This window comes from Cynocephalus volans, chromosome 3 (genome assembly GCF_027409185.1).
Source record: "Cynocephalus volans isolate mCynVol1 chromosome 3, mCynVol1.pri, whole genome shotgun sequence".
NCBI lineage: Eukaryota > Metazoa > Chordata > Mammalia > Dermoptera > Cynocephalidae > Cynocephalus > Cynocephalus volans.
This window is the reverse complement of record NC_084462.1, coordinates 183,831,882-183,857,081: the sequence shown is the minus strand read 5'-3', so window position 1 is coordinate 183,857,081 and position 25,200 is coordinate 183,831,882. Positions and strand designations below refer to the sequence as shown.

The 25,200-nt window shown below is 61.4% G+C and overlaps 2 protein-coding genes across 8 annotated transcripts in view; both read right to left on the bottom strand.

Moving 5' to 3' along the window:
- Positions 1-781: 781 nt before the first annotated feature.
- LOC134372224 (inverted formin-2-like) lies at positions 782-17,811 on the bottom strand. 4 transcript variants are annotated; one of them, XM_063089563.1, is made up of 22 exons: positions 17,421-17,811; positions 15,874-15,989; positions 15,616-15,775; positions 15,056-15,089; positions 13,912-14,053; positions 13,125-13,266; positions 12,216-12,926; positions 11,588-11,736; positions 11,443-11,504; positions 10,744-10,846; positions 10,413-10,498; positions 9,890-9,990; positions 8,926-8,996; positions 8,735-8,842; positions 8,297-8,367; positions 7,482-7,602; positions 7,024-7,188; positions 6,685-6,787; positions 6,344-6,505; positions 5,021-5,674; positions 4,469-4,528; positions 782-1,404 (listed from the first exon to the last, which is right to left on the bottom strand). In XM_063089563.1, exons 1-21 carry the CDS (start codon positions 17,809-17,811, stop codon positions 4,470-4,472), a joined length of 3,711 nt encoding a protein of 1,236 aa, XP_062945633.1. In that variant the 3' UTR covers positions 782-1,404; position 4,469. The 4 variants fall into 4 exon arrangements, with proteins under 4 accessions (XP_062945633.1, XP_062945634.1, XP_062945636.1 ...); XM_063089564.1 differs by having other exon boundaries at positions 4,469-4,525; XM_063089565.1 differs by lacking the exon at positions 782-1,404 and adding an exon at positions 3,170-3,184 and having other exon boundaries at positions 4,469-4,525.
- A 1,951-nt stretch (positions 17,812-19,762) lies between these two features.
- Positions 19,763-25,200, bottom strand: part of LOC134372184 (inverted formin-2-like) — a 29,308-nt gene continuing 23,870 nt past the window's right edge. The window contains exons 21-23 of one of the 4 annotated variants that reach the window (XM_063089486.1): positions 24,002-24,655; positions 23,450-23,509; positions 19,763-20,385 (exon numbers count right to left, since the gene is read on the bottom strand). In XM_063089486.1, the coding sequence (XP_062945556.1) occupies positions 23,451-23,509; positions 24,002-24,655 (713 nt within the window). In that variant the 3' untranslated portion in view covers positions 19,763-20,385; position 23,450. Of the gene's footprint in view, positions 20,386-22,150; positions 22,166-23,449; positions 23,510-24,001; positions 24,656-25,200 lie in introns of those variants that run through there. The other 3 variants (XM_063089487.1, XM_063089489.1, XM_063089490.1) reach the window with 3 other exon arrangements.

Sequence of the window (25,200 nt, the reverse complement as noted above, 5' to 3'; positions counted from 1 at the left end):
ACGCTGGGGAGTCCAGCTTCTTGGAGGGGTCCTGGGCAGGACGGCCTAGGAGGGGCCCAGGTGTGGGTGGCTGGTGCAGGAGGGGCCGGGAGGACTTGCTCCCACAGTCACCCCTCCCTTCTGAGCTGGAGCCACCTGCTAGGAGACCTCCCTCCACCACCCTTTCTCCTTCCCTCCACCAGGAAGCAGCTAAAAATCGGTCTCCTCTTGCTCATGTCCCCTCACTTCTCAGTGCTGTCATCGGCTTCTGGCTGCACTGTCATGGGAGTCACAATAACAAAAAAGCCAAAGCCCAGATGCCCGCTTAAGGTTTTGAAATTCAATGTAATGAATATTCGTTTAGCAACCACAGTGCCCACCCACCCAGCCTTGGGGATGGAACGTGGAGTGAGACGCCGATCCTTGTCCTCTGGGCCCACCGTCTGTCTGGTGGGGAGACACCGCCAGGTGGGGGCGAGGCGGATGCTGTGGGGAGGGTGCAGGCCGAGGAGAGAGGCCGGCCGGGCAGGGGTGCGGCTGCGGCACAGGCCCTTCTCTCGGACCATCCACCTCAAAGTCGGGGCCTTCCCTCACGAGCCCCTCCGCCCGTTCCAATTCTCACAGAGGGGCAGACCATCGCTCCCTACTCACCTGCCCCCACCCCTCCTATCCACCCACCCACCCACATCAACTCAGCTGCAGTGATGGGGGGTCCAGCCCCCACCGTGTGTACACGACAAGCCCACGCCCCTCCTCCCACCCCCACAGCCGCTGAACACAACAGTCACAGACTGGGCCAGGTTTGCTCTTTATTGGTCAAAGGCCCCGCCAGACTCCAGCCTCAGCAGCTCACAGCTGGGGAGTGGGGGCTGGACATACTGGGATGGGGGCCAGCCTCCATGGGGAGGGGATGGGCTGCCTCCACCCACCCACCTGTCCCTGACTCGGCCACCTCAGAACAGCAAAGACTCAAAAAGCATTGCATTTCAACTAAAAACAGGCTGAGCTGATGCAAGGCAGCGCTGCGGACTGGGGAGATGCAGGGTGTACACACGTAGAGGCTCTGACCCAGGACACGGCCACCTGCCCCGCCCCCTGCATGCCAGGGGTGTCATAGTGCATGTGGGTGTGCGTCAGGCGTCGCGTTAGAAAGCAGATCATGAGAGGCTGGGCGTGTGCAGGCGGTCCAGGAGGGCGCCAGGCCAGGCTGGGCACAGGTGCCTGTCATGGTCCCGGCTGGAAGGCCCCAAGAAGGCTCCAGAAGGACCCTAGCTGGGTAAGGCATGGAGTTTTGGTTTCCCAGAACCCAGTCCCAGGCTGGGACTCACAGCCAGAAGAATCTCGCTCAGCAGCACGTCTAGCAGCCGCTGCTGTGCCAAGGCGGGCCTGAGGTCTCTCACTTGGCTTTGGGCTTGGGCCTGAGGCCTGTGGGGAAGGAGAGAAAATGACAGTGTTAGGAGCAGACTTGATGGGGACAGCACCAGGGTGCCCGCTTCTGGCTCCCCCGGTCCCTGCATCCCCCATCACTACTGCCCAGTGGACTGCGCTGTGCATCCTGGGTCTGTTCTGACCCCAGGCTCTTTCTCTGGGGCAGCAAAACTCATCCAGGTAGAAGGTGCTGGGATGACCCTGCCAAGCTGGCTCCTGTCCAGGCTGGGTGCCCAAGCCCGTTTCCCTTGTGGCCTACTTCCCCGTGCCTCAGACCCTCACTGCACTCTGTCTACACTCACTGGTCCCCATTGTCACCACTCAGAACTCCCTCAGCTGCTTCCCCACTGGGTCCTTTTTGCCGGGATCCCATCCTGCCAGATCTTTCTCCAGCTGGGTGCTGAGGGCACAAGGTTCTAGCCCTGGTGTCTCCTGTCATCTGGACGGCTTCCCCAGTGGGCTCTGCAGGTCCCCTGCCCCCAACACCCTCTGTGTTCTCTGGTCCAGGGGCCCTGGCTCCTGCAGCCATTCCCCAAAGTGCCCCATGCCACCGCCATCCCAGTGCCCAGTGGTGTCCCCAGCTCCTCAGTGGGACTGGGGCAGGCTCAGGCTTGAGAACCACCACTTGAAAACTGGGGCAGGAAAATGAGTTTAGCAGAAATGGACTGTGAGAGTCACTGAAAAGGGATTTTGGTGCCCTTCCTGGCTGCAGGAGCCAGGAGAAGTGGCCAGGCCCAGGGCTGGGCAGGGGCAGCAAGTCGGCTGAGCTGGGAGCAGCGGGTGGGGCCAAATCAAGGAGGTGTTCAGAGAAGGGAGGGGCTGTCAGTCAGGGACATGGGAGCCACAGGTCCCCATCAAGGTGCACGGCACTGACAGGTCACTGCACCCTCAAGGCGGTTTAGAAAGGGAGGAGGAAAGCCCGTAGGAGGGGACACGGGAGGTCACTGTCCAACTGGTGCTGACTGCATGGGCTGAGAAGAGGGTACTTCATCCCCTGGGACCACCAGCGGCTGCTTATTAATGACAAAGCAAACAGGACTCATACAGTGGGAAAGTCTGTGGAAATCACCCCCTTAACCACATGATCAGCGTTAACTTCACAAACCACAGGATGAACAGGCCCCCAGGCCCCACCCTTGATGCTGTGGGGAAGGAACGGCCTGCCCCCAATTCAGCTGGACCTACTCGGGGGGAAGCAGCCAGATGAACCGAAAGAGGTGTCTTCCAATACGTCAACGTCATACAAGACAAAAAGAGGCTGGAATATTCTAGATAAGAGGAGACTGAAGAGATGTAATGACCAAACACAGCATGGGATTCTGAATAGGATCTTGTTCCCATGAAACCAAAGCAGTAACAGCAAAAGGTACCACTGGGACAACTGGGCTCTTGCACGGGGACCGCGCATCATAAAACAGTATCGCATGGATATGATACAGCCCTGGTGTGCCCACTGCCCGGTGGCTGTGTGAAGACAGCCTTGCTCTCAGGTGGTACCTGGGGATGAATTTAGGGGCAAAGTGTCACGATGTCTAGGTAAGAGGGGGCAATGTAGCAAAACGTTAGCACTTTTGGTCTGTTTTGCAAACTTTTGCAATTTTGGGGAGAAGGTAGTGTTCATTCTGGTCTGCTTGCGAATTTCACGTTGGGTTGAAGTTTTTCCAAATAAAAAGCTGGGATGACAGGGTAGGATTCCTTCTTCCAGTCCTCAGCACCGGGATGGCAGGACCCTGAACAGGGCGGCAGTCAAGCTCATGCAGTAGGCCGTGGGGCAACCCTGTGTGGAGCACAGACCCATCACCGGGCACACCAATCTCTCACTGGACAGTGGCCACTTGTGGCTGCTGGCCCCCGGAGCCCACAGACTGCACGTCCAACTGTCCCCCATCTCTGGCGCCAGGGCTGCAAGTCCAAATTCCAGCCTCTGAGGGAAATGCCAGTGACTTTCTAAAAAATATGTGCTGATGTTTCACTCCAGAGAGCCAAGCTGGGAAAACAACCCCAGGATGCAGACGCTGGAACCAGGAGTGAAGGCTGTGCCCCGATAGTGAGGACTGACTGTACAAGGAAGTGCATCCTTCTGGTGTCACTACTGGTCTTGCCTCTAATGGGCAGCAGCAGACCTCATCCCTGCACTCTTGACCCTAAGCCCTGGGCCCAGCGGTCAGCACATCTGTGGTACGAGCTGGATGCTGGCCCGCCCTGCGCAAGGCTGGAGATGCCAAAGGACCCATAGCCTGAGCTTGCGATCAGGCCGGGGCAGCTCTCTGCAGAGGATCTTCCCCACCTGGCACAAGCAGGGCATGTGGCAAGAACCCCAGGCTGTTCTGTCTGCTTGTATCTGTTAGCCGGTCTGGCCACACCAATGACTCTGGCTGTCCTGCCCCCGTGGAGGTTCCAGAAGACCTGCTGCTGCACACACGGGGAGCAGCCTGTGTCTAAACAGACACACTCTCTGCCTCCAGAACCTGGCCTCGACGGAAGGGAGGGTTTCAGCCTGCTTGTCTCTGTCTCCTGTCTCCCTGGGGACATGCTTGGCCAGCACTGGGGCCAGAAGAGGGCTGGGGTGTGCCCCAGAGGCCCAACCCTGTCAACAGACTCAGACTGAAGGTGTCCCTCCGGGGAGCCAGGGGTCAGTAAAACCACAGCGTTAGCAAGACTGCAGTTAGGGCTGAGACAGGAGGGACAGGAGCAACCTGAGCTTGCCCTGCTGGGCCAGGGGCTAAGCCACCCCCAAATACCCCAGCACATGCCCTCAGGGGCCTGGACCACTGCTCCCCGACAGGAACCCAGCTTGGCCCTGTCTGCCCTGCCCTTAAGGCCTGTCTGGCCGGAGGCTAGCTCTGAGGTTGCCTCTTGTCCCAGCAGAGGAGACACCAGGTAAGCAAGAAGGTCAGGCTGCCCACGTGCCCTGGAGAAGGAGGGGACAGGGAACAAGACCACCACCGACGGCCGCAGGAGGCGAGAGCACCCAGGCGGGCTGGAGGGAAGTCGGGGTTAGTGTCCAGAAGGGGCCCTGCTGCCACCATTAGTCCACAGAGAGCGCCAGCTGCATACATACCTTACTGGATCACACACAGTCTTTTTGTTTTACTATCGTCAGAATCAGGGGCAACCTCTGCTTTCAAATAAAAGAAACATACTCAACTGCTTATCACACCCGAGCAGCCGTGAACTCAGAGCAGGTGGGGGCTGGCAGGGGTGGGGCTCGCTGCGCCAATCCCCTGAAAGCACCCAGTCATTCTTTGGCTGCTGAACCAAAGCACAGCTGCATGCCCAGGGGCCTGGTGCCAAGTCCCCCACCCTGCGGCAGCCTGGGGTGCGGTCGTCCCACCCCCACTCCCTGCTGGAGGTGGCGTGAAGGCAGGAATTAGTGGGTTAGGGGAGCCATGGGACAGGCAGTGGCTACCCCCATGACTGCCTCCTCTCCTGCAGGATGTGCCCCAAGTCTCCCTGTCTCCTGGAGGCTGGCCCAGCTTGTAGCACCCGTGGGGCAGGGAGGGACTGGTTGGATGGCTGGGAAAGATCAGCGCCTGGCGTGGGGCGGACGGGCTTTACCCACACGCTTGACACCCGGCCCTGCACGGCTCACCCCCATCCTCACCCAAGTTACCTTCCTGGCTCCTTGGGAGGCGCTTCTTCCTTCGCTTGCCTGTCCCCTTGGAGGCCCGGGCCCGGGCCCTGGGGAGGGTGCCAGACCCCGAGGAGTCAGTCACTGTGTCCCCGGAGAAGGACTTGTCCAGGGACGTGTCCAGTGCGGACTCTGGGGCTGTGTCCTCCTCGTCCTCATCCCCACTGAGGCCTGTGGCAGGGAGGCGAGCACTGTGGCCGTGGACGGCCATGTCCCCCAGCCCCTCGTTGGTGCTGTCTGCCTTGGCTAGGTGGACGCCCTGCAAGGCTTTGGGGTCCTCAGCATCTTGGCTTGAACTTTTGGTCTCAGGGGGCTTGTTGCTGGAGAACTTGAGGGGCTCCAGGGCTCGAGCATCTCCCAGAGTCACTGGCCAGGCCTCCTTGGAGGGCTGGGGGCTCCAGGTGTCCTCGGCAGTGAAGAATTCACTGGCATCGGTGTACCAGGAGGAACGCCTCTCCAGTGGCGCGGGACAACCCTCCTCCAACTGCTCCCCAGTGGGCTGTGGGTCGGAGGTCACGGCATCTACCAGGTCCCAAGCCGGCGACTTGCTGGCCACCGCAGCAGCAGCAAGGCCGGGCTTGGGAGTGGGGCAGCTAGTGCTGTCCATGGGAGCTCCTGCAGGGTCGCTGGTGGACACTGTGGGTGAAGAGTTGTGTCAGTGAAGGGCAGGGGCCCAGCTCCGAGTCATCCTGAGTAGAGGCCTCCCTCCACCTCAGCTCCTGCCGATGCTCCGCAGAGCCCCCTCCCTGGGACGTCTTCCTGATCCTGGGGCTGGTTTGACTCCTTTGAACCTCACTGTCTTAGGAGCCCCCAAGTGTGGCTCCCACAGGGCAGGACTGGGCCTGTTCACAGACTGGGAGAGCAGGGGACATTGGGCCCCAAGGGGGCGGCACAGCCACCCCTGTCCCTGGCACCCTGGTGCAGCCACCCCAGGAGAACAGGACCCCCCCACCAGGCCTTGCCACCAGCATCTCTTGCCACCTCTAGTGCCCTCTGAGACCCAGCAGCGTCTGTCAAGGGGCCCATGGCCCTGTCTCTCCTGCCGGTCCAGGCGACTTTCATGCCAGTGGAAGAGCCCTTTGTTACAGCAGAGAAACTCTGACCATCGTGAGAGAAAGCAGAGGGCTGAGCTGACCCTGCCTGACCCCGGCTGTCCCTTATCTCAGGCACGTCTGGTCAGTGGCAGGAGAGGAGAGGGCTTTCCCTTGAGGTCAGGGGGCGCTTCCTGGAGGAATGCGCGGTGCTAGGCTAGGAAGGCACAGGGAGGAACGGGAAAGGGGACAAGGAGGTGGGTGAGGGTCTCACCGGGCTCTGTGACCCTTGGCTGTTCCACTGAGGTTGCCTTGCTGGCCCCTTCGGTGTCCCCACGGCCACGGGCCGTCTTCCGCAGCTGGAAACCCTTCCTGATGTCGGCCAGCAGGGCATCGATGACACACACCTCCTCCTGCTTCCCAGGACCCTTCCTGACTGAGGGGCCCCGAGACCCTCAGAGTGGGGCTCGTGGGACCCTGGAGCCCACCCAGATGGCCTCCAGGAGAAGGGAGGGGCGGCACTACAGGACTTTGGGGAAGGAGGAGAGTGGCCGAAGCGCAGACAAGGGGCCCCACTTGGCCAGTCCCTGCCCCCCCAGGCCCGGGTGGCCTCACCAGGCTTCCCGTCCTCGCCCCGCGGCCTCCGTGCCTCCTCCTCTGCCAGCTGCTGCTTCCTCCTCTCCGCCCTCGCCGCCTGCTGCTTCCGGTCCTTGTTCTCCTGCACAAGGCAGACATGGCGCATCACCCAACCCTCCAACCCTCCTTGGCTGCACCAGCCTGGGACCTGGCGTGGGTGGCATGTCCCCTCCCTGAGCCAGAGAAGGACGGGGCTTAGGGATGACAGCTGGACCACCCACAGATCCCGGCACCAAGCCCCGCCTGAGGACGGCGAGGGAGGCCATAGGACCCCACTCTGGCCTTGGAGGGGCCCTGCCGTTCCTGGGCCCGGCCCACCTTCAGGGCATTGATGAAGAGGTCCCGGAAGGTCTTCATGGTGCTGAAGGTGTCCTCCAGGGAGAGCTGCTGGGCGTCCTCGCACAGGTACTCGGCCAGTGCCAACTTCTTCTGCTTGATGGCTTCAAACTGCTCTTCCAGTGCCCGAGAGGCTATGATGTGGTCCTGGGAGCACAGGGCATGGTCACTGGCCTGTGGGGGCCGCACAGTGGGCACCCCTGGCTACTGGGAAGGCAGGCGGGGCCTCTGCGCGGGCGCTCGGGTTTGTGCCCGGACTGCCAGGATCGGAGGGCCCTCCCCGGCAGGAACCACCTCGGGCCAGGAGACGGCGACGTGACACTCCCCTCCCTCAGGGGCCCTGCTCCTGTCTCTACCTGGCAGGTCCCGGGCTCAGATCCCCCCCTCTGGAGTCCATGAGCAGCCTTCTCCACCAGCCTCAGGGGTCCCCACCCGCTTACCTGGAGGCGGCTGCTGTACTGCTCCTGCACCTCGGGGACCGAGCCGGACACCTTCTGCCCCGTCTCCAGAAGCTTATTCAGGTTGGTGCTGGCCTCTGAGCGGATGACCTCCAGGTTGATCCTGAAATGACCAGAGGGTGGGGCAGGGTCAGGTGGCAGCTGATGCTCAGCCTCTCTGGGACAGTGGGGGCCCTTTGCCCATCCCCCCAGGGACAGGGTGCCTCTCCCTTTAAGCACTGCAGGTTGTCAGAAACACGTTGGGACTTTGAGGCCCGGGGGACCATGGGGTGGAGTTCTCGCTCCGGCAGGCCCTCGGTCTGTTGTGGTAGGACAGTGAGCCCTCACACGCCACCTGTCGTCCTTGCCTGACCCTCATGGAGCCCATGAGCGGCCTGTGCTGGGAGGGTGGACCCTGGAGTCAGGTGGCCCGGGCTGCCCCTCTATAGCCACCTCCTCTGGTTGTGTGACACAGGAGGGTGATGCAGCTTCCCTGGGCTTCAGTTTCGTCTGCACAATGCAGGTGGTATGCCTGTGCCCATGGGCTGCCATGAAGGGCAACCTTGTGAAGAGGCTGTGTTACACCAGCTCCAGGGGTGACTTTCGCCAGGTCACCCCCTGCCCCCTGTAGGCCTCAGTTTCCTAGTCTAAGTCACACGGGGACAGGATATGACAGACATGAAGGCCTGCCCCATTAGGGGCACTGGGGTTGTGCTGCAGCCATGAGACCCAGCCCTGGCTGGCCACCTTACTGGCTGGGATGGTAGGCTGGGCCCCTGGTGAGGTAGAGGTGGGTGGGGCTGGCGGGAGCTGCCTACCCAGCTGCTTGGGAGGGCTTCTCCAGGTCCTGGGGCAGCTGCAGGAGGTCAGGGTGGCTCTGTTCCACTTCCTGCAACAAGACATGTCCAGTGAGATGCGCTCTGGCCACATCCTGGACCTTGGGATCCCCCTCTGCCCCCCCCACCCCGTGCTCTAGCATAAATCCTTAGCAATTAAGGTCCAGAATACCCTCAGCACTTTGGGCCTCCTGGGACCTCTGAATCCTTCCCTTAGGCCTGGCTATGACTTTGTGACATTTTTGCTTTTCTTAGGGCCTGAACCACACCAAAATGGGGATGGGGGCAGGTGTCCAGGGAAGGGACAGCAGAGTTTGGGATGGGGAGATCAGGGGGGCTTGAACAGTGGGCATGGATTCCATCCTGGAGGTGCCAGGGAGGACTTGGAGTGCTGTGTCCAGCTGCCCCTGGGGGACCCACCTCCAGCACGTGGTGTAGCAGTGTCACACGGTTCTGCTGGGACTTGGTCTCCGTGAGCTTCAGCAATGTGCTGATCTTGAAGCCGTCGGCGTCACCCGTGTGGCTGCCCTGGGAGGGACCGGGGGTGAGTCTCCCTGCCTGCCAGGCAGGGGCTACAGTATGGGTCAGGCTGGGCACAGCCCCTGACTTACATAGTTGAGGAAGTTCCCGATCCTAAGGATTAGCTGGCAGAAGATGGGCAGCTGCTGGCTGGTGAGTAGGCCTGCGGGGTTGGGCAGGGCTGAGGGTGGTCGCTACGGTCCAGAGCCCCAGACACCCTGCCACAGGGTCTGGTCCTGCTTACCTGCATTCCTGCACCCTCTATCCCCCCAGGTCCTGTCCCCAGGCTCAGCTCAGCCCCAGGAAGGACACAGCCCACCACCACCACCAAGTCTCGGGGCTCTGGAAGTGGGCGTGCCCAACATCAGCACCCACTGGGCCTACACAACCCAGTGGACAGACAATTGCTGCCTATCCTGTGGTGAGGCCACTGGGGCACTGAGGAACCTCCTGGAACCTGTGGCTGCCCCTGTTCTCAGCTAACCCTTGGGGCTGCAGGGAGGTCGGCCCTCCTGGCTGTGTGGATGAGATGGGAGTGGACATCCACTGCATGTGCCCCTGACGCAAGGGAGCTGCACCTCGGTGGTTGGGACCCGTCCGTGCCCCTGCCCCTGCCCCATGGCTGCAGCAAGTCCCTGCTGATGCCTTGTTCAGAGTGTGAGAAAGTAGTGTGTGTACACATGTGTGCACCTGTGTCTGTGTGTGCAGGGTGTGAGTGCATCTGTATGTATGTACGCATGTCTGGCAGCGTGTGTCTGTGCGTACGTGCATAAGAGTGCAGGTGTGTGTCCATCTGTGGGTGCATGTGATTATGCATGCTGTATCTATGTGCACATGTGAGTGTGCAGCACACGGGCATGCATGTGCATGGGTGTCTGCATAGGCATGAGAATGGGACTGTGCAAGCACACGTGTGTGTCTGCATGTGTGTAGCGCTGGTGAAGGTCAGCACCCTCAAGTGCTCTTGGTGGATGTCATGAGCTTGGTGGCAGCAGGGGCCCCGCCAGGACCTGTGGCTCCTGCACCCACGCCCTGGGCTTCTACAGCCACACTCACTGTCACAGGCGGCGAGCACCAGCTGGACCTTGGGCTGCACCATGTCTAGCATGACGGATGTGCCCTCACACAGCAGCATGCACTCGACCCGCAGCTGGTGGCTGAGGACGGCAGGCCGGAGGTCAGGGCCCAGAGGCTCCACACCTGCCCCACTCTGTGTGGACACGAGGCCCCAAGGGGCCACCCAGCACAGAGCTCTGGTTCTGGTGGGCTAGGCGGGAGTGAGCCCATGGCCTGTCCCTGTCCTGCTTGCACATTCCTGGGTCCGCCTCCAGAGTCAAATTCATGGGACTAAGGTGGGGGCTGGGAAGAGGCCTAGAGGTAGACCCAAACCCCTGCAGCCAGGGAGGCTGGGGGAACTCGGGGAAGCCTTCTCACGAAGACCTAGCCCTGCCGTGTGGGGCGGGAGTGCTGTTGGAAACCAGCCTCTCTCCCCCCCGTCTGGGCCCAGCTCCCCACCTTTGCCCTCCTCTGCCCCTTCCCTACAGCCGGGCTCTGGGGCCCGAGGGCTGCCGGCGCTCACCAGGGAATGTCCAGCAGGAGGAGGTAGAACTGGTCGGTGCTGTCCAGCTTGGCTTGTTCATCTGTGAACGCCCGCAGGTTTTCAATCTGCCGGGAGGAGGCCCACGTGTGGGATCCGGCCGCGCGCCAGCTTCCGCCTCCCTCGGGAAGCCCTCCTGGACTGCCCGCGGCTGCCGACTCACTCCACTGCCCACTCACATCTGGGCACAGCGCCCCGGCTCAGGGCATAGGCGGAGCTGGGACCCCTCCCCTTCTCTGTCCCCTGGCTGGGAGTCCCCAGGCAGGCCCAGCCCAATCTCCTCTGGCTGGCTGCAGAGAGGGCCCTGGCTTACCTCATGCTTCTCCGGAAGGAGCTTGAGGAGCTGTTTGAGAACCTCCACATCAAACTTGGTGGTGTCTCCAGCCCGGATCATACCAGCGACCTCCTCATTGGGGCTGGAAGGAGGGGGTTGGGGGCGGAGGAGGGGGAGCGTGTGTTGCCCCACCTGGCCTCTGCTGGGCCTTTCCAGGCAGGGTATCCTCACACAGCCATGAGGGGGCAGGGCCAGCACCGGTGGGGCACAGAGAAGGCTGGCCATCTGCCCAGGGCCACACAGTAAATGAAGGTCAGGGCTGAGTGACACTCTTCCTGTCTGCCAGAGAACCCTCTCCCCTCCCCCTCCCAGGGGCTGCTCAGGAGATGGGGGGATGGCTCAGGGGCACCCAGCGAGCATCCTGGCAGGAGTGAGTGCCTGACATCTGCATCAGGGAAGGACTTGGGGGCTGGGAGTCCGGTTCTAGGTCCTCACCCTGGTTTGTCTTGTACCTATCTGGCCTTGGTGGGTGGTCTCGAGGGTCCCTAGCTGGGGAAGTCTGTGGCTAGTACCCCACTGTCTCTTGCCCTGGAATGGAATGTGCACCTCCCGGAGGCAGCTTGCAGAGGGCACCACCGAACCCCAGGTGGGAGCTCAGGTGGAGGCAGCAGCCTGCAGAGGTAGCTCTGCTGGAGGGCCCTGTGACAGGGCCACCTCCAAGAGGTCTCCATCACTCACCATTTAAACTGCTTCAGGAAGATGTTGAGGTTCAAGCTCTTCTTGGAGTCGAGAAAAGTGATCTGGAAAACACCCCCACCCAGTGGGCTGGTACCCGGAGGTACCATGGTGGGCAACCTGGTCTGAGCCCCTCCCCCGTCCCCACCTGTTTGGGCTCCTTCCTAGCCGGGGCAGCTGCTGCTGGTTCCTTAGGCTTGACCTCAGGTAAGGAGAAAAGCTGCTCGAGGCTGGAGAAGTCAGGCTCCACCACCATGATATTGGGGCTGCTCAGAGATGCCCACATGGAGTTGCGCTCTGTGGGGGAGGGGAGGGGAGGGTCACTGCCAGTCAGTCTCTCACTCACCCCGGGGCCTGGGGGTTCAGAGGCAGGTGGGCCTGGGCCTCCTGAGGGCTGTCAAAGATGCTCTGCCTAGGGCCCAGCCCAGGTAGAGCATACAGCAGGCACTGAATAAGCACATAGCAAATGAAGCCCTCAAGCTGCTGCCAAGACATGTGTCTGCATGTGTCCATGCTGGCAGATGACCTGGCCTCTGCCTGGCCTTGGCCTGCTCTGAACATCAGCACGCCAGCCCCCACAGTGTGGTGCATCCAGGTGCATGGGCCATGCAGGGGCTGCAACATCTGGGACGCACCAGTCCACAGGAGCACGGGGGCAGAGGGGTCCTCCAAGGGAGCCTCTCACCCACTCATTCCCCCTTCCCCAGACCACACAGGAGCTGAGCCTGCCCCTACCCCCAGAGGGATGCTACTTTCTCAAGATTGGGGGTCCTCACCTCGAGTCACGTTGGATGGCAGCTTCTGCCAGTTTAGCTTCCTCATACGCAGTGTGGGCGGATGCACCCGCCGGTGGCTGGGAACCCAGGCCGAGCCCAGGCCGTGGTCCACCTGGGTTTCAATGATCTCCTCCAAGCCGCTCCCTGCAGGCGGGCCAAAGGTACTGGGCAGTGGTGGAGGTGGAGGGGGTCCCCAGTCCATTCCAGGCAGCGGGGGTGGGGGTGGGCATCCCATGCTCTGGAGTGGTGAAGGTGGAGGGATTGCTGGAGGAGACACGGCCGCCAGGCCTGGCAGGGCTGATGCAGGAAGGGGTGCGCTGGGTGCCCGCAGCTCCAGGAATATTGGCTCTGTCATGCTCTGGGTGCGAGTCATGTGCCCACAGGTGTAGAGTGGGGCCCCAGTGGTGGAGCTGGGGAGGGGGGGTGGAGGTGGGGGTGGGCTGGGTGCCCGCTGCTCCAGGACTCCTGGCTGTATCATGCTCTGGATGCTGGCCGTGTGTTCGCTGGCATGGGCCACCGCCGGCTGCTGGCCTTCCTCGATGGCTTCGGGGGCAGCTGTGTTTTGCGGGGAGCTGCCTGTCTGACTCTGGCCTAGGTTGACCTGGACGCTCTTGTGGGCCTTGTCCATGGGGCTTGGTCGGGGCTGCCCCTTGAAGGACAGGAGCCGCTCGATCACCTCCTCCAGGGTGCATTCCTGGGCTGCGGTGGAGTCTGGGATCAAGGGAGAGGGGCAGAAAAGGAGATGGCGGAGGAAGGGACCAGGGGCTGGAGGGTCAGGCAGAAAGGGTGTCCACCTCCCTCAGGCAGAGGATGGGTTAGGGGCCAAAGACGGGCCCCTCCCCCACAGTCCAGGACCCCAGGGTCTGCCCCCACGCTGTGCCCCGCTCCCCTGCCCGCCCGCCCCCTCACCGTCGCTGGCCAGGAGCACGGCCCGGTTTACCAGGCTCTCCAGGGCCTCCCAGAGCAGCTGGCTGGAGCGGCGGGTGGGCTCCAGGTGCAGGAGGCCCTGCAGCACAGAGAGCAGCTGGGCAGACGCCGGGGAGCTGCTCACCTGATGGGGCAGGAGAGGAGAGTGGGTCAGCGGCCGTCCCTACTCCCGGGCGGGCTGACCTCTGCTGCCTGTCTGCCAGGGGTGTCCACTCCCACTACCCCCTCTACACCTGCCCTGATGACGAGTGCCTCAGTCAGTGCTCCTTGACTGTCCTGTGCATTACGGGATGTTAAACAGCATCCCTGGTCTCTACCCACTTGATGCCAATAGTACTCCCTGCCCAGCTGTGACACCAAAACTGTCCCCAGACATTGCCAGATGCTGCCTGGGCACATAATCACCACCAGCTGAGAGCCACAAATTCTGTGAATGAGGGACGGCCTGAGCTTCATGCGATCTCAGCCTCCTGGACCTCCTGGACCACCTGGGCCCCAAGGTCTCCAAAGTCCACCTGATGGTGCTCGACTCTGGGCAGCCCTGGCCTTTGGAACCTTGTCCTTCTGGGCCCTGCAGCTCCAGGTCTGTCCCAGGATGGCCCAGACTAGCCTACCAGACCCTGCTCCCTGGAGTGAGACCCCAGATTGGGCTCAGGGCAGGGTCTGACCAGGGCAGAGAAGGGGCCTCTCCCAAGCCCTGGGCCTTGGGGCCACAGCCCAGACTGGCAGGGCTGCCCCCACCCCTGGTCTGGCCCAGGCACAGGCCCACCTTGTGGAACAAGGAGTCAAAGACCTCCTGGTGGTTGTTCATGTTGACCCCGTCACAGACTGACAGCAGCTCCTCCTCGTCCTCAGCCCTGGCCTCATCGAAGGTGTCCAGCTGGATCAGCAGGTCGGCATCCTCAAAGTCTCTAGGGTGGGAGGGGCCAGGCGGGCTCAGCCTGCTACCCCCACCAGTCCCCCACTCCACCCAGGGCAGCCCCGAGCACTGCTGGCTCAGCCAACCAGAGGACACTGAGCAGGGCTCTGGCCAGGCCTGTAGCTGGCTCTGTGGCCTGACATGCGGCCACTGTAGCCTGGGATGCAGCCTGGGAGAGTGGTGGGCTCACAGGTCACCTGGGCAGCTCCGAGCCCCTTGGAAAGGGCAAGGGTGGGTCCTCCCACTTGCAGGGGGAGATGCACACATTGAGGCCCAGAGATGAGGAGCTAGAGTGTACCCAGGGGTAGTGAAGGCCCTCCTCTGGGTGCTGGGAGGGAGGGGTCAAGACCACTCCTGAGGGGACCAGAGGAGACGCTTGAGTGTACATTGGGCCCAGGACTTGCCATTCACCTCAGCCTGGCCAATGAACAAGAGCCCTCAGCAGGCAGGGCCGGCCCCCTCAACGCCTGGCATGGGCTGGGCACACGTACCCCTTTGCCCAATGTCAGTTCAACACCAGTCATCCCAGCTCTGGGCTCCTCCAAGCTGATTTCCCTGGCGCTGGAGACCCCACCAAGTGTGGTCCTAACAGAGGCCTGGGATAGGGTTTCTCAGCTGTTCCCAGCAGGGTGGCCAGATTTAGCAAACAAAACGACAGGGTACCAATTAAATTGGAATTTTAGATAAATGGTGAATAATTCTTAGCATAAGTACATTCCATACAATATTTGGGATATACTTACACTAAAACATTATCTGTTGTGTATCTGAAACCTGAATGAACTAGGAGCCGTGTATCGTACCTAAGGAAGACCCTAGTTTCTATGGGCAGCTTCCACGGACAGTGAATCTGAGGCTTGGCCTTGGGGTGGGTCCAGTGTGGTACTCCTGGAAGCCACCTCCCTGTCTATCTGGAGGCACTGCCTGGGCAAGGGCCTGGCTTTGGGCAGCAGCGAAGGGGTAGCTAGCAGGACCAGTCACAGTGGGGACTCACCGCAGCCGGGTCAGAACATCCAGAAGCTGCAGCCCTGGGAAGGGACAGATGGGATCAGAAGGGTTCAGAGGCTGCCTCTGGCCATCCACCCCCCACACCTGCCCTGGGGTCACCTGTGTGTTGCATCTAATTCCTCTGCCTCCCCGATCCCTTGTCTCAGTTCCACCACCAGAGCACCTGGCTCCTGGGCCAGAGGGGAACCCTGCTGTTCCTATGGGACACTAGGGACAGGGGCTCCGGAAGGGAGACATCTCTGGACACACAGTGGTGCTTGTTGAAGGGTCACTGCCAGAAGGGCAGAGCTGGATTGGGCATCAGGCCGCCTGCCTCCCTCCAGTGCCCAGCCAGCCTTGTAACTGAGAACCCTCCAGGGACACGGTCTAGGTGCTCTGAGGCCTGCATCCACCAAAGGGGCAGGCAGGGGCAGGGGGCTCAAGTCCCCAAGACAGTCCTTCCTCTGGGGCCCTGGAGGGGAGGGGGCGGTGCGTGGTAGGGGCAGGTTTTGTCGTGATTCCACCTCCCAGGTAGATGCAGGGCGGGCTGGGCTGGTGGGTGGTTACCGATGAACTCGCTCCGCAGCTGGGTACGTTTGCGGAGGTCCGTGGTGCCCAGGATGACGGCGTTGATCATGCTGAGCAGAGTGACCAGGTAGGGCACATTGTCATTGTTAGAGAGCTCGTTCATGATGACCCTGAAGCGGTACTGTTGTCTGCACACCATCTGCAGGGTGGGCAGGGTCAGTGCGCGCCCAGGTGGGAGCCCACAGCCCGCCCAGGTGGGAGCCCACAGCCCACCCAGGCCCAGGCCCCGCTGCTTACCTTGTAATGGTCCAGGGCATCCAGGGTCAAGGTGTGACCCTCAGGCGAGTAGATGCACAGGGCGGCCAGCAGCTCAAACACCTGCTTCTTGACCATCACACTGGACGTGTCCAGAGCTGCCAAGGGGCGGGGTGAATCTCAGGGGTCCCTGCATCCCCCCATCTCCTGCGCCTGTGCGGCTGGGCTTAGGGCGGCAATGCCGGCCTGACAGGCAGACGCCAGAGGGCGCCGTGCACTTGCCCATGGCCCACAGCAGGTACTGGGTGAAGGGCTGGGCCCTGCCCTGCTGCCCTCTCCCTGGTGCCCTGACCCCACCTCCCAGACCCCAGAGCCAGACCCTACAGGGAAGGGCTCAGAAGCAGGGGCAGCCCTAGCTGCCTTGGGGTCTGCTGAAGCTGGCCCTTAGTTCTGAGGGGTCCTTGCTGGCCTGCCGAGTCCTGTCACTGGCTCCGGGCCCATGTTTTCTCCAAACTCAGCACTAACTGCATTTATGACAGACACAGCCTGCGGCACCTCCCTGTCCTCATTAACCCCTGCCTCCTGCTCCATCCCCGGGGCTGGAAGAGTTTTAGGTGTGTCTCTCGTCTCTGGACTGGTCCTGCTGAGAACAATTTACAAAGGACCCTACAGAGGGCTACAGACAGGCTGGGCTGGGGAAACAGGCTGGGATCGGAATGGTCCCTGCACTGCCTCCATCCTCCGAGTCAGTCTCTGGCTCCCTCACCCACACGGACACCTGCCTGCCCCCACAGGCCTGACCTTGCCCATCACTGTCCACCCCCAGCTGGTCCTGGAGCCCCAAGCACAAGTGGGACTGATTGGGTTGCTGCCATGGAGCAGCACAGCCTGGTGGCAAGGAGTCGGGACTGGCTCCGGGCACAGCCTGGGAGACTTCCTGGAAGAGGCGACAGTGAGCTGGAACTTAAAGGATGAGCAAGGCTTTGGAGGCATGCAAAGGCAGCCTGGGCAGGAGGCAGAGGCTGGAAGCCTGCTGGGGAGGAAGTCCTCCAGGTGCTCAAGTAGGGGGACAGGCCAGGGAAGGGGGACATTGGGAAGGTGCTGGGAGGCGGAGGATAATGCCATGCGTAGGTGCGGGCCAGACCTAAAGGTCTTGGAGCCAGGCAGTGTGTAAGTGGGAGGTCCTCAAAGGGACTTGTGTTTTCCACCCAGCTGACTCTAGCTGCCACAGCATGGTTGAGGGCCTGGAACCCTGGGGGTGGGAGCTGGCACAGGGCCAGGTGGAAATGCACAGCAGAGTCACAGAATAAAGGTGCAGCTGCTGGAGGAACCAAGGTGGCCCGACGGTTTCAGACTTAGGGTGAATGGTGATGTTTTCCCTGAGTCCAGGAAGCCAGTCTCTCCTCCAGGAAGCCCTCCTTTCCTGTCCAGCTGAGCCCTCTTCTCTCTCCCTGAACCCCAGGTCTCCCACTGACTTTCATGGCCTGGAGCCTTATTTACACTGAGTCACCAATGTCTGCCCGTCATAGGGCACCTGAGGTGTCCCAGCCTGCTTGACCTGCCCGCCCGCCATCCCTCCCGAGGCTCACCCTGGGAGAGCTGGCGCACGTAGCCCTGGTTGCTGAGGATGTACTCGATGCCCTGCTGCGAGTTCATGACGGCACGCACGCAGCTGATGCAGGTGAGCTGCAGCAGGGTGTCAGCGATGCGGGCCACACTGCGGCCCGACAGCCGTGCCAGGGCCTCGAGCAGCAGGTCCAGGCCGCTCTGCTCCAGGAACTGCACCATCCAGCTGCCATCGCTGCTCTCCAGGCGCTTGCGTAGCCCTGAGTAGTTGACCACGGAGGGCATCTGGAGCAGCCGGATGCACAGCTCGGGGTCGGCATTTTCCAGGTTGGCCTCGGTGGGGTCCAGCTCTGGTGGCCCCAGCTTCTCTTTCAGCACTGTCCACTTGTGCTGCGCACCCTCCTTCACCGACATCTTGCCAAACTGTGGGGCCAGAGGAGACAGAGCTGTCAGCCCGCCACGGGGTCGGATGCCACCCGCAGGCTGAGAGGCCAGGGCCTGGATTGGCCACCAGTGGCAAGGGAGGCACTGCCCTCTGCCTCAGTTTCTCCACCGTGTCTCCTGCTCAGGCCCAGACCGGCCACGCGATGCGCCATGCTGACAGGTTAGGAATGCCGTTTTGTCCCTGGCCCTAACAAGGAGTGCCAATGTCCTCAGACTTCCCTGTGTCCATCCCTTACTGAATTGCCACAGCAAACGAAGAGGCAGGCAGCGAAGTCACCACGTACACACGAGGACCCTGAAGATCAGAGCTGGGACAGGAGGAGCTGTGTCAGAAACCTGCATCCCCAACTCTGAGGCCGGGCCCTGTGCTGTCCCTGCAGAGAGACGGCCTGGATGAGCCCAGAAAGCTCCAGGACAGGCAGTGGGCGGCTATACTTGCTGGAACACCACTGACCCAGGGACGATGATGCAACAGAAACGGTGTCTCTGAGGCTCCCTTACCTCACCGCCAGGGTGCTTTTCTTGCCCAGAGGACAGAGTCAGATTGGGACAATATGGTGGGGGGTGATTTCAAGCCCTGGGCTCTTCCCGGCTGCCCGTAGCATCAGGAGTATGGCTGGGGTGTGGTGGGGGCGGTCACCATGTGATGAAATGCCCCATGCCCACCCAAGTGGGGAGGCTGCCCTGCCAGGCTGTGTGTGAGTTGAAGATTCACACAGATACCTGAGGCTCTTGGCACTCCGGGTTTTACCCAGATTCAGCTGCAACAGGTCGAGGGGGACAGGCCCGGCTCAGAACACCCCCCCAGCACATACCTTTCCCCAAAAGCAGAACAGAAGGACAGGTGGACTGCACCCCTGTTGTCATCTCTACACCCCCAGATCCCCTCCCTGGTGTCCAGCTGGCTGAGGCCCCATTACCAAGCACAGACCCTGGGGACGGGCCCCAAAGGTCAGGGGCATCCCAGGCTGTCCTGCAACCATGTATGGCTGTGATCTTATATTTAGAGGCTGAGAACTGCAGCGCGGAGCTGTGGGGAGGAGGCCCCAAGGGGCAGGGCTTGGCAGGGACTCAGTTCCACCGAGTGTCAGACCCAGCCCCAGCACTCTCCACCGCCGACACTCAGCCTCCCACCACTCCTGGGGCAGACATTCGTGTCCCCACTTGACAGCTGGGGAAATGGAGGCAGTACCAGAGAAGCTGGGTCATGTGCCCACGGCCTGACAGCTGAATTGGCACAGCTGTGACCGGACCCCAGCGAGTGGCTCTGGAGACTACTAGATGCTGGAGGTCCAGTGCAGCTTCACTTCAAGGGCTGTCCAACTTGGTAAGCTACAAGACCCCAGGCTGGAGGGGCCATCTGAGGTCACACAGGAGTGGCTGGGTTCTGGCTGCACTGTCATGGGAGTCACAATGACAAAAAAGCCAAAGCCCAGATGCCCGCTTAAGGTTTTGAAATTCAATGTAATGAATATTCGTTTAGCAACCACAGTGCCCACCCACCCAGCCTTGGGGATGGAACGTGGAGTGAGACGCCGATCCTTGTCCTCTGGGCCCACCGTCTGTCTGGTGGGGAGACACCGCCAGGTGGGGGCGAGGCGGATGCTGTGGGGAGGGTGCAGGCCGAGGAGAGAGGCCGGCCGGGCAGGGGTGCGGCTGCGGCACAGGCCCTTCTCTCGGACCATCCACCTCAAAGTCGGGGCCTTCCCTCACGAGCCCCTCCGCCCGTTCCAATTCTCACAGAGGGGCAGACCATCGCTCCCTACTCACCTGCCCCCACCCCTCCTATCCACCCACCCACCCACATCAACTCAGCTGCAGTGATGGGGGGTCCAGCCCCCACCGTGTGTACACGACAAGCCCACGCCCCTCCTCCCACCCCCACAGCCGCTGAACACAACAGTCACAGACTGGGCCAGGTTTGCTCTTTATTGGTCAAAGGCCCCGCCAGACTCCAGCCTCAGCAGCTCACAGCTGGGGAGTGGGGGCTGGACATACTGGGATGGGGGCCAGCCTCCATGGGGAGGGGATGGGCTGCCTCCACCCACCCACCTGTCCCTGACTCGGCCACCTCAGAACAGCAAAGACTCAAAAAGCATTGCATTTCAACTAAAAACAGGCTGAGCTGATGCAAGGCAGCGCTGCGGACTGGGGAGATGCAGGGTGTACACACGTAGAGGCTCTGACCCAGGACACGGCCACCTGCCCCGCCCCCTGCATGCCAGGGGTGTCATAGTGCATGTGGGTGTGCGTCAGGCGTCGCGTTAGAAAGCAGATCATGAGAGGCTGGGCGTGTGCAGGCGGTCCAGGAGGGCGCCAGGCCAGGCTGGGCACAGGTGCCTGTCATGGTCCCGGCTGGAAGGCCCCAAGAAGGCTCCAGAAGGACCCTAGCTGGGTAAGGCATGGAGTTTTGGTTTCCCAGAACCCAGTCCCAGGCTGGGACTCACAGCCAGAAGAATCTCGCTCAGCAGCACGTCTAGCAGCCGCTGCTGTGCCAAGGCGGGCCTGAGGTCTCTCACTTGGCTTTGGGCTTGGGCCTGAGGCCTGTGGGGAAGGAAAGAAAATGACAGTGTTAGGAGCAGACTTGATGGGGACAGCACCAGGGTGCCCGCTTCTGGCTCCCCCGGTCCCTGCATCCCCCATCACTACTGCCCAGTGGACTGCGCTGTGCATCCTGGGTCTGTTCTGACCCCAGGCTCTTTCTCTGGGGCAGCAAAACTCATCCAGGTAGAAGGTGCTGGGATGACCCTGCCAAGCTGGCTCCTGTCCAGGCTGGGTGCCCAAGCCCGTTTCCCTTGTGGCCTACTTCCCCGTGCCTCAGACCCTCACTGCACTCTGTCTACACTCACTGGTCCCCATTGTCACCACCCAGAACTCCCTCAGCTGCTTCCCCACTGGGTCCTTTTTGCCGGGATCCCATCCTGCCAGATCTTTCTCCAGCTGGGTGCTGAGGGCACAAGGTTCTAGCCCTGGTGTCTCCTGTCATCTGGACGGCTTCCCCAGTGGGCTCTGCAGGTCCCCTGCCCCCAACACCCTCTGTGTTCTCTGGTCCAGGGGCCCTGGCTCCTGCAGCCATTCCCCAAAGTGCCCCATGCCACCGCCATCCCAGTGCCCAGTGGTGTCCCCAGCTCCTCAGTGGGACTGGGGCAGGCTCAGGCTTGAGAACCACCACTTGAAAACTGGGGCAGGAAAATGAGTTTAGCAGAAATGGACTGTGAGAGTCACTGAAAAGGGATTTTGGTGCCCTTCCTGGCTGCAGGAGCCAGGAGAAGTGGCCAGGCCCAGGGCTGGGCAGGGGCAGCAAGTCGGCTGAGCTGGGAGCAGCGGGTGGGGCCAAATCAAGGAGGTGTTCAGAGAAGGGAGGGGCTGTCAGTCAGGGACATGGGAGCCACAGGTCCCCATCAAGGTGCACGGCACTGACAGGTCACTGCACCCTCAAGGCGGTTTAGAAAGGGAGGAGGAAAGCCCGTAGGAGGGGACACGGGAGGTCACTGTCCAACTGGTGCTGACTGCATGGGCTGAGAAGAGGGTACTTCATCCCCTGGGACCACCAGAGGCTGCTTATTAATGACAAAGCAAACAGGACTCATACAGTGGGAAAGTCTGTGGAAATCACCCCCTTAACCACATGATCAGCGTTAACTTCACAAACCACAGGATGAACAGGCCCCCAGGCCCCACCCTTGATGCTGTGGGGAAGGAACGGCCTGCCCCCAATTCAGCTGGACCTACTCGGGGGGAAGCAGCCAGATGAACCGAAAGAGGTGTCTTCCAATACGTCAACGTCATACAAGACAAAAAGAGGCTGGAATATTCTAGATAAGAGGAGACTGAAGAGATGTAATGACCAAACACAGCATGGGATTCTGGATAGGATCTTGTTCCCATGAAACCAAAGCAGTAACAGCAAAAGGTACCACTGGGACAACTGGGCTCTTGCACGGGGACCGCGCATCATAAAACAGTATCGCATGGATATGATACAGCCCTGGTGTGCCCACTGCCCGGTGGCTGTGTGAAGACAGCCTTGCTCTCAGGTGGTACCTGGGGATGAATTTAGGGGCAAAGTGTCACGATGTCTAGGTAAGAGCGGGCAATGTAGCAAAACGTTAGCACTTTTGGTCTGTTTTGCAAACTTTTGCAATTTTGGGGAGAAGGTAGTGTTCATTCTGGTCTGCTTGCGAATTTCACGTTGGGTTGAAGTTTTTCCAAATAAAAAGCTGGGATGACAGGGTAGGATTCCTTCTTCCAGTCCTCAGCACCGGGATGGCAGGACCCTGAACAGGGCGGCAGTCAAGCTCATGCAGTAGGCCGTGGGGCAACCCTGTGTGGAGCACAGACCCATCACCGGGCACACCAATCTCTCACTGGACAGTGGCCACTTGTGGCTGCTGGCCCCCGGAGCCCACAGACTGCACGTCCAACTGTCCCCCATCTCTGGCGCCAGGGCTGCAAGTCCAAATTCCAGCCTCTGAGGGAAATGCCAGTGACTTTCTAAAAAATATGTGCTGATGTTTCACTCCAGAGAGCCAAGCTGGGAAAACAACCCCAGGATGCAGACGCTGGAACCAGGAGTGAAGGCTGTGCCCCGATAGTGAGGACTGACTGTACAAGGAAGTGCATCCTTCTGGTGTCACTACTGGTCTTGCCTCTAATGGGCAGCAGCAGACCTCATCCCTGCACTCTTGACCCTAAGCCCTGGGCCCAGCGGTCAGCACATCTGTGGTACGAGCTGGATGCTGGCCCGCCCTGCGCAAGGCTGGAGATGCCAAAGGACCCATAGCCTGAGCTTGCGATCAGGCCGGGGCAGCTCTCTGCAGAGGATCTTCCCCACCTGGCACAAGCAGGGCATGTGGCAAGAACCCCAGGCTGTTCTGTCTGCTTGTATCTGTTAGCCGGTCTGGCCACACCAATGACTCTGGCTGTCCTGCCCCCGTGGAGGTTCCAGAAGACCTGCTGCTGCACACACGGGGAGCAGCCTGTGTCTAAACAGACACACTCTCTGCCTCCAGAACCTGGCCTCGACGGAAGGGAGGGTTTCAGCCTGCTTGTCTCTGTCTCCTGTCTCCCTGGGGACATGCTTGGCCAGCACTGGGGCCAGAAGAGGGCTGGGGTGTGCCCCAGAGGCCCAACCCTGTCAACAGACTCAGACTGAAGGTGTCCCTCCGGGGAGCCAGGGGTCAGTAAAACCACAGCGTTAGCAAGACTGCAGTTAGGGCTGAGACAGGAGGGACAGGAGCAACCTGAGCTTGCCCTGCTGGGCCAGGGGCTAAGCCACCCCCAAATACCCCAGCACATGCCCTCAGGGGCCTGGACCACTGCTCCCCGACAGGAACCCAGCTTGGCCCTGTCTGCCCTGCCCTTAAGGCCTGTCTGGCCGGAGGCTAGCTCTGAGGTTGCCTCTTGTCCCAGCAGAGGAGACACCAGGTAAGCAAGAAGGTCAGGCTGCCCACGTGCCCTGGAGAAGGAGGGGACAGGGAACAAGACCACCACCGACGGCCGCAGGAGGCGAGAGCACCCAGGCGGGCTGGAGGGAAGTCGGGGTTAGTGTCCAGAAGGGGCCCTGCTGCCACCATTAGTCCACAGAGAGCGCCAGCTGCATACATACCTTACTGGATCACACACAGTCTTTTTGTTTTACTATCGTCAGAATCAGGGGCAACCTCTGCTTTCAAATAAAAGAAACATACTCAACTGCTTATCACACCCGAGCAGCCGTGAACTCAGAGCAGGTGGGGGCTGGCAGGGGTGGGGCTCGCTGCGCCAATCCCCTGAAAGCACCCAGTCATTCTTTGGCTGCTGAACCAAAGCACAGCTGCATGCCCAGGGGCCTGGTGCCAAGTCCCCCACCCTGCGGCAGCCTGGGGTGCGGTCGTCCCACCCCCACTCCCTGCTGGAGGTGGCGTGAAGGCAGGAATTAGTGGGTTAGGGGAGCCATGGGACAGGCAGTGGCTACCCCCATGACTGCCTCCTCTCCTGCAGGATGTGCCCCAAGTCTCCCTGTCTCCTGGAGGCTGGCCCAGCTTGTAGCACCCGTGGGGCAGGGAGGGACTGGTTGGATGGCTGGGAAAGATCAGCGCCTGGCGTGGGGCGGACGGGCTTTACCCACACGCTTGACACCCGGCCCTGCACGGCTCACCCCCATCCTCACCCAAGTTACCTTCCTGGCTCCTTGGGAGGCGCTTCTTCCTTCGCTTGCCTGTCCCCTTGGAGGCCCGGGCCCGGGCCCTGGGGAGGGTGCCAGACCCCGAGGAGTCAGTCACTGTGTCCCCGGAGAAGGACTTGTCCAGGGACGTGTCCAGTGCGGACTCTGGGGCTGTGTCCTCCTCGTCCTCATCCCCACTGAGGCCTGTGGCAGGGAGGCGAGCACTGTGGCCGTGGACGGCCATGTCCCCCAGCCCCTCGTTGGTGCTGTCTGCCTTGGCTAGGTGGACGCCCTGCAAGGCTTTGGGGTCCTCAGCATCTTGGCTTGAACTTTTGGTCTCAGGGGGCTTGTTGCTGGAGAACTTGAGGGGCTCCAGGGCTCGAGCATCTCCCAGAGTCACTGGCCAGGCCTCCTTGGAGGGCTGGGGGCTCCAGGTGTCCTCGGCAGTGAAGAATTCACTGGCATCGGTGTACCAGGAGGAACGCCTCTCCAGTGGCGCGGGACAACCCTCCTCCAACTGCTCCCCAGTGGGCTGTGGGTCGGAGGTCACGGCATCTACCAGGTCCCAAGCCGGCGACTTGCTGGCCACCGCAGCAGCAGCAAGGCCGGGCTTGGGAGTGGGGCAGCTAGTGCTGTCCATGGGAGCTCCTGCAGGGTCGCTGGTGGACACTGTGGGTGAAGAGTTGTGTCAGTGAAGGGCAGGGGCCCAGCTCCGAGTCATCCTGAGTAGAGGCCTCCCTCCACCTCAGCTCCTGCCGATGCTCCGCAGAGCCCCCTCCCTGGGACGTCTTCCTGATCCTGGGGCTGGTTTGACTCCTTTGAACCTCACTGTCTTAGGAGCCCCCAAGTGTGGCTCCCACAGGGCAGGACTGGGCCTGTTCACAGACTGGGAGAGCAGGGGACATTGGGCCCCAAGGGGGCGGCACAGCCACCCCTGTCCCTGGCACCCTGGTGCAGCCACCCCAGGAGAACAGGACCCCCCCACCAGGCCTTGCCACCAGCATCTCTTGCCACCTCTAGTGCCCTCTGAGACCCAGCAGCGTCTGTCAAGGGGCCCATGGCCCTGTCTCTCCTGCCGGTCCAGGCGACTTTCATGCCAGTGGAAGAGCCCTTTGTTACAGCAGAGAAACTCTGACCATCGTGAGAGAAAGCAGAGGGCTGAGCTGACCCTGCCTGACCCCGGCTGTCCCTTATCTCAGGCACGTCTGGTCAGT

What these genes read in the sequence shown, in the direction of transcription:
- LOC134372224 (XM_063089563.1), bottom strand. Translation starts at nt 17,811, where the DNA reads ATGTCGGTGAAGGAGGGTGCGCAGCACAAGTGGACAGTGCTGAAAGAG. An exon ending in TCGGGAACTTCCTCAACTAT is followed by an intron (nt 8,843 to 8,925) that starts GTAAGTCAGGGG and finishes GGTCCCTCCCAG; the next exon opens with GGCAGCCACACGGGTGACGC. An exon ending in GGGCGAGGACGGGAAGCCTG is followed by an intron (nt 6,506 to 6,684) that starts GTGAGGCCACCC and finishes GGGGCCCCTCAG; the next exon opens with TCAGGAAGGGTCCTGGGAAG.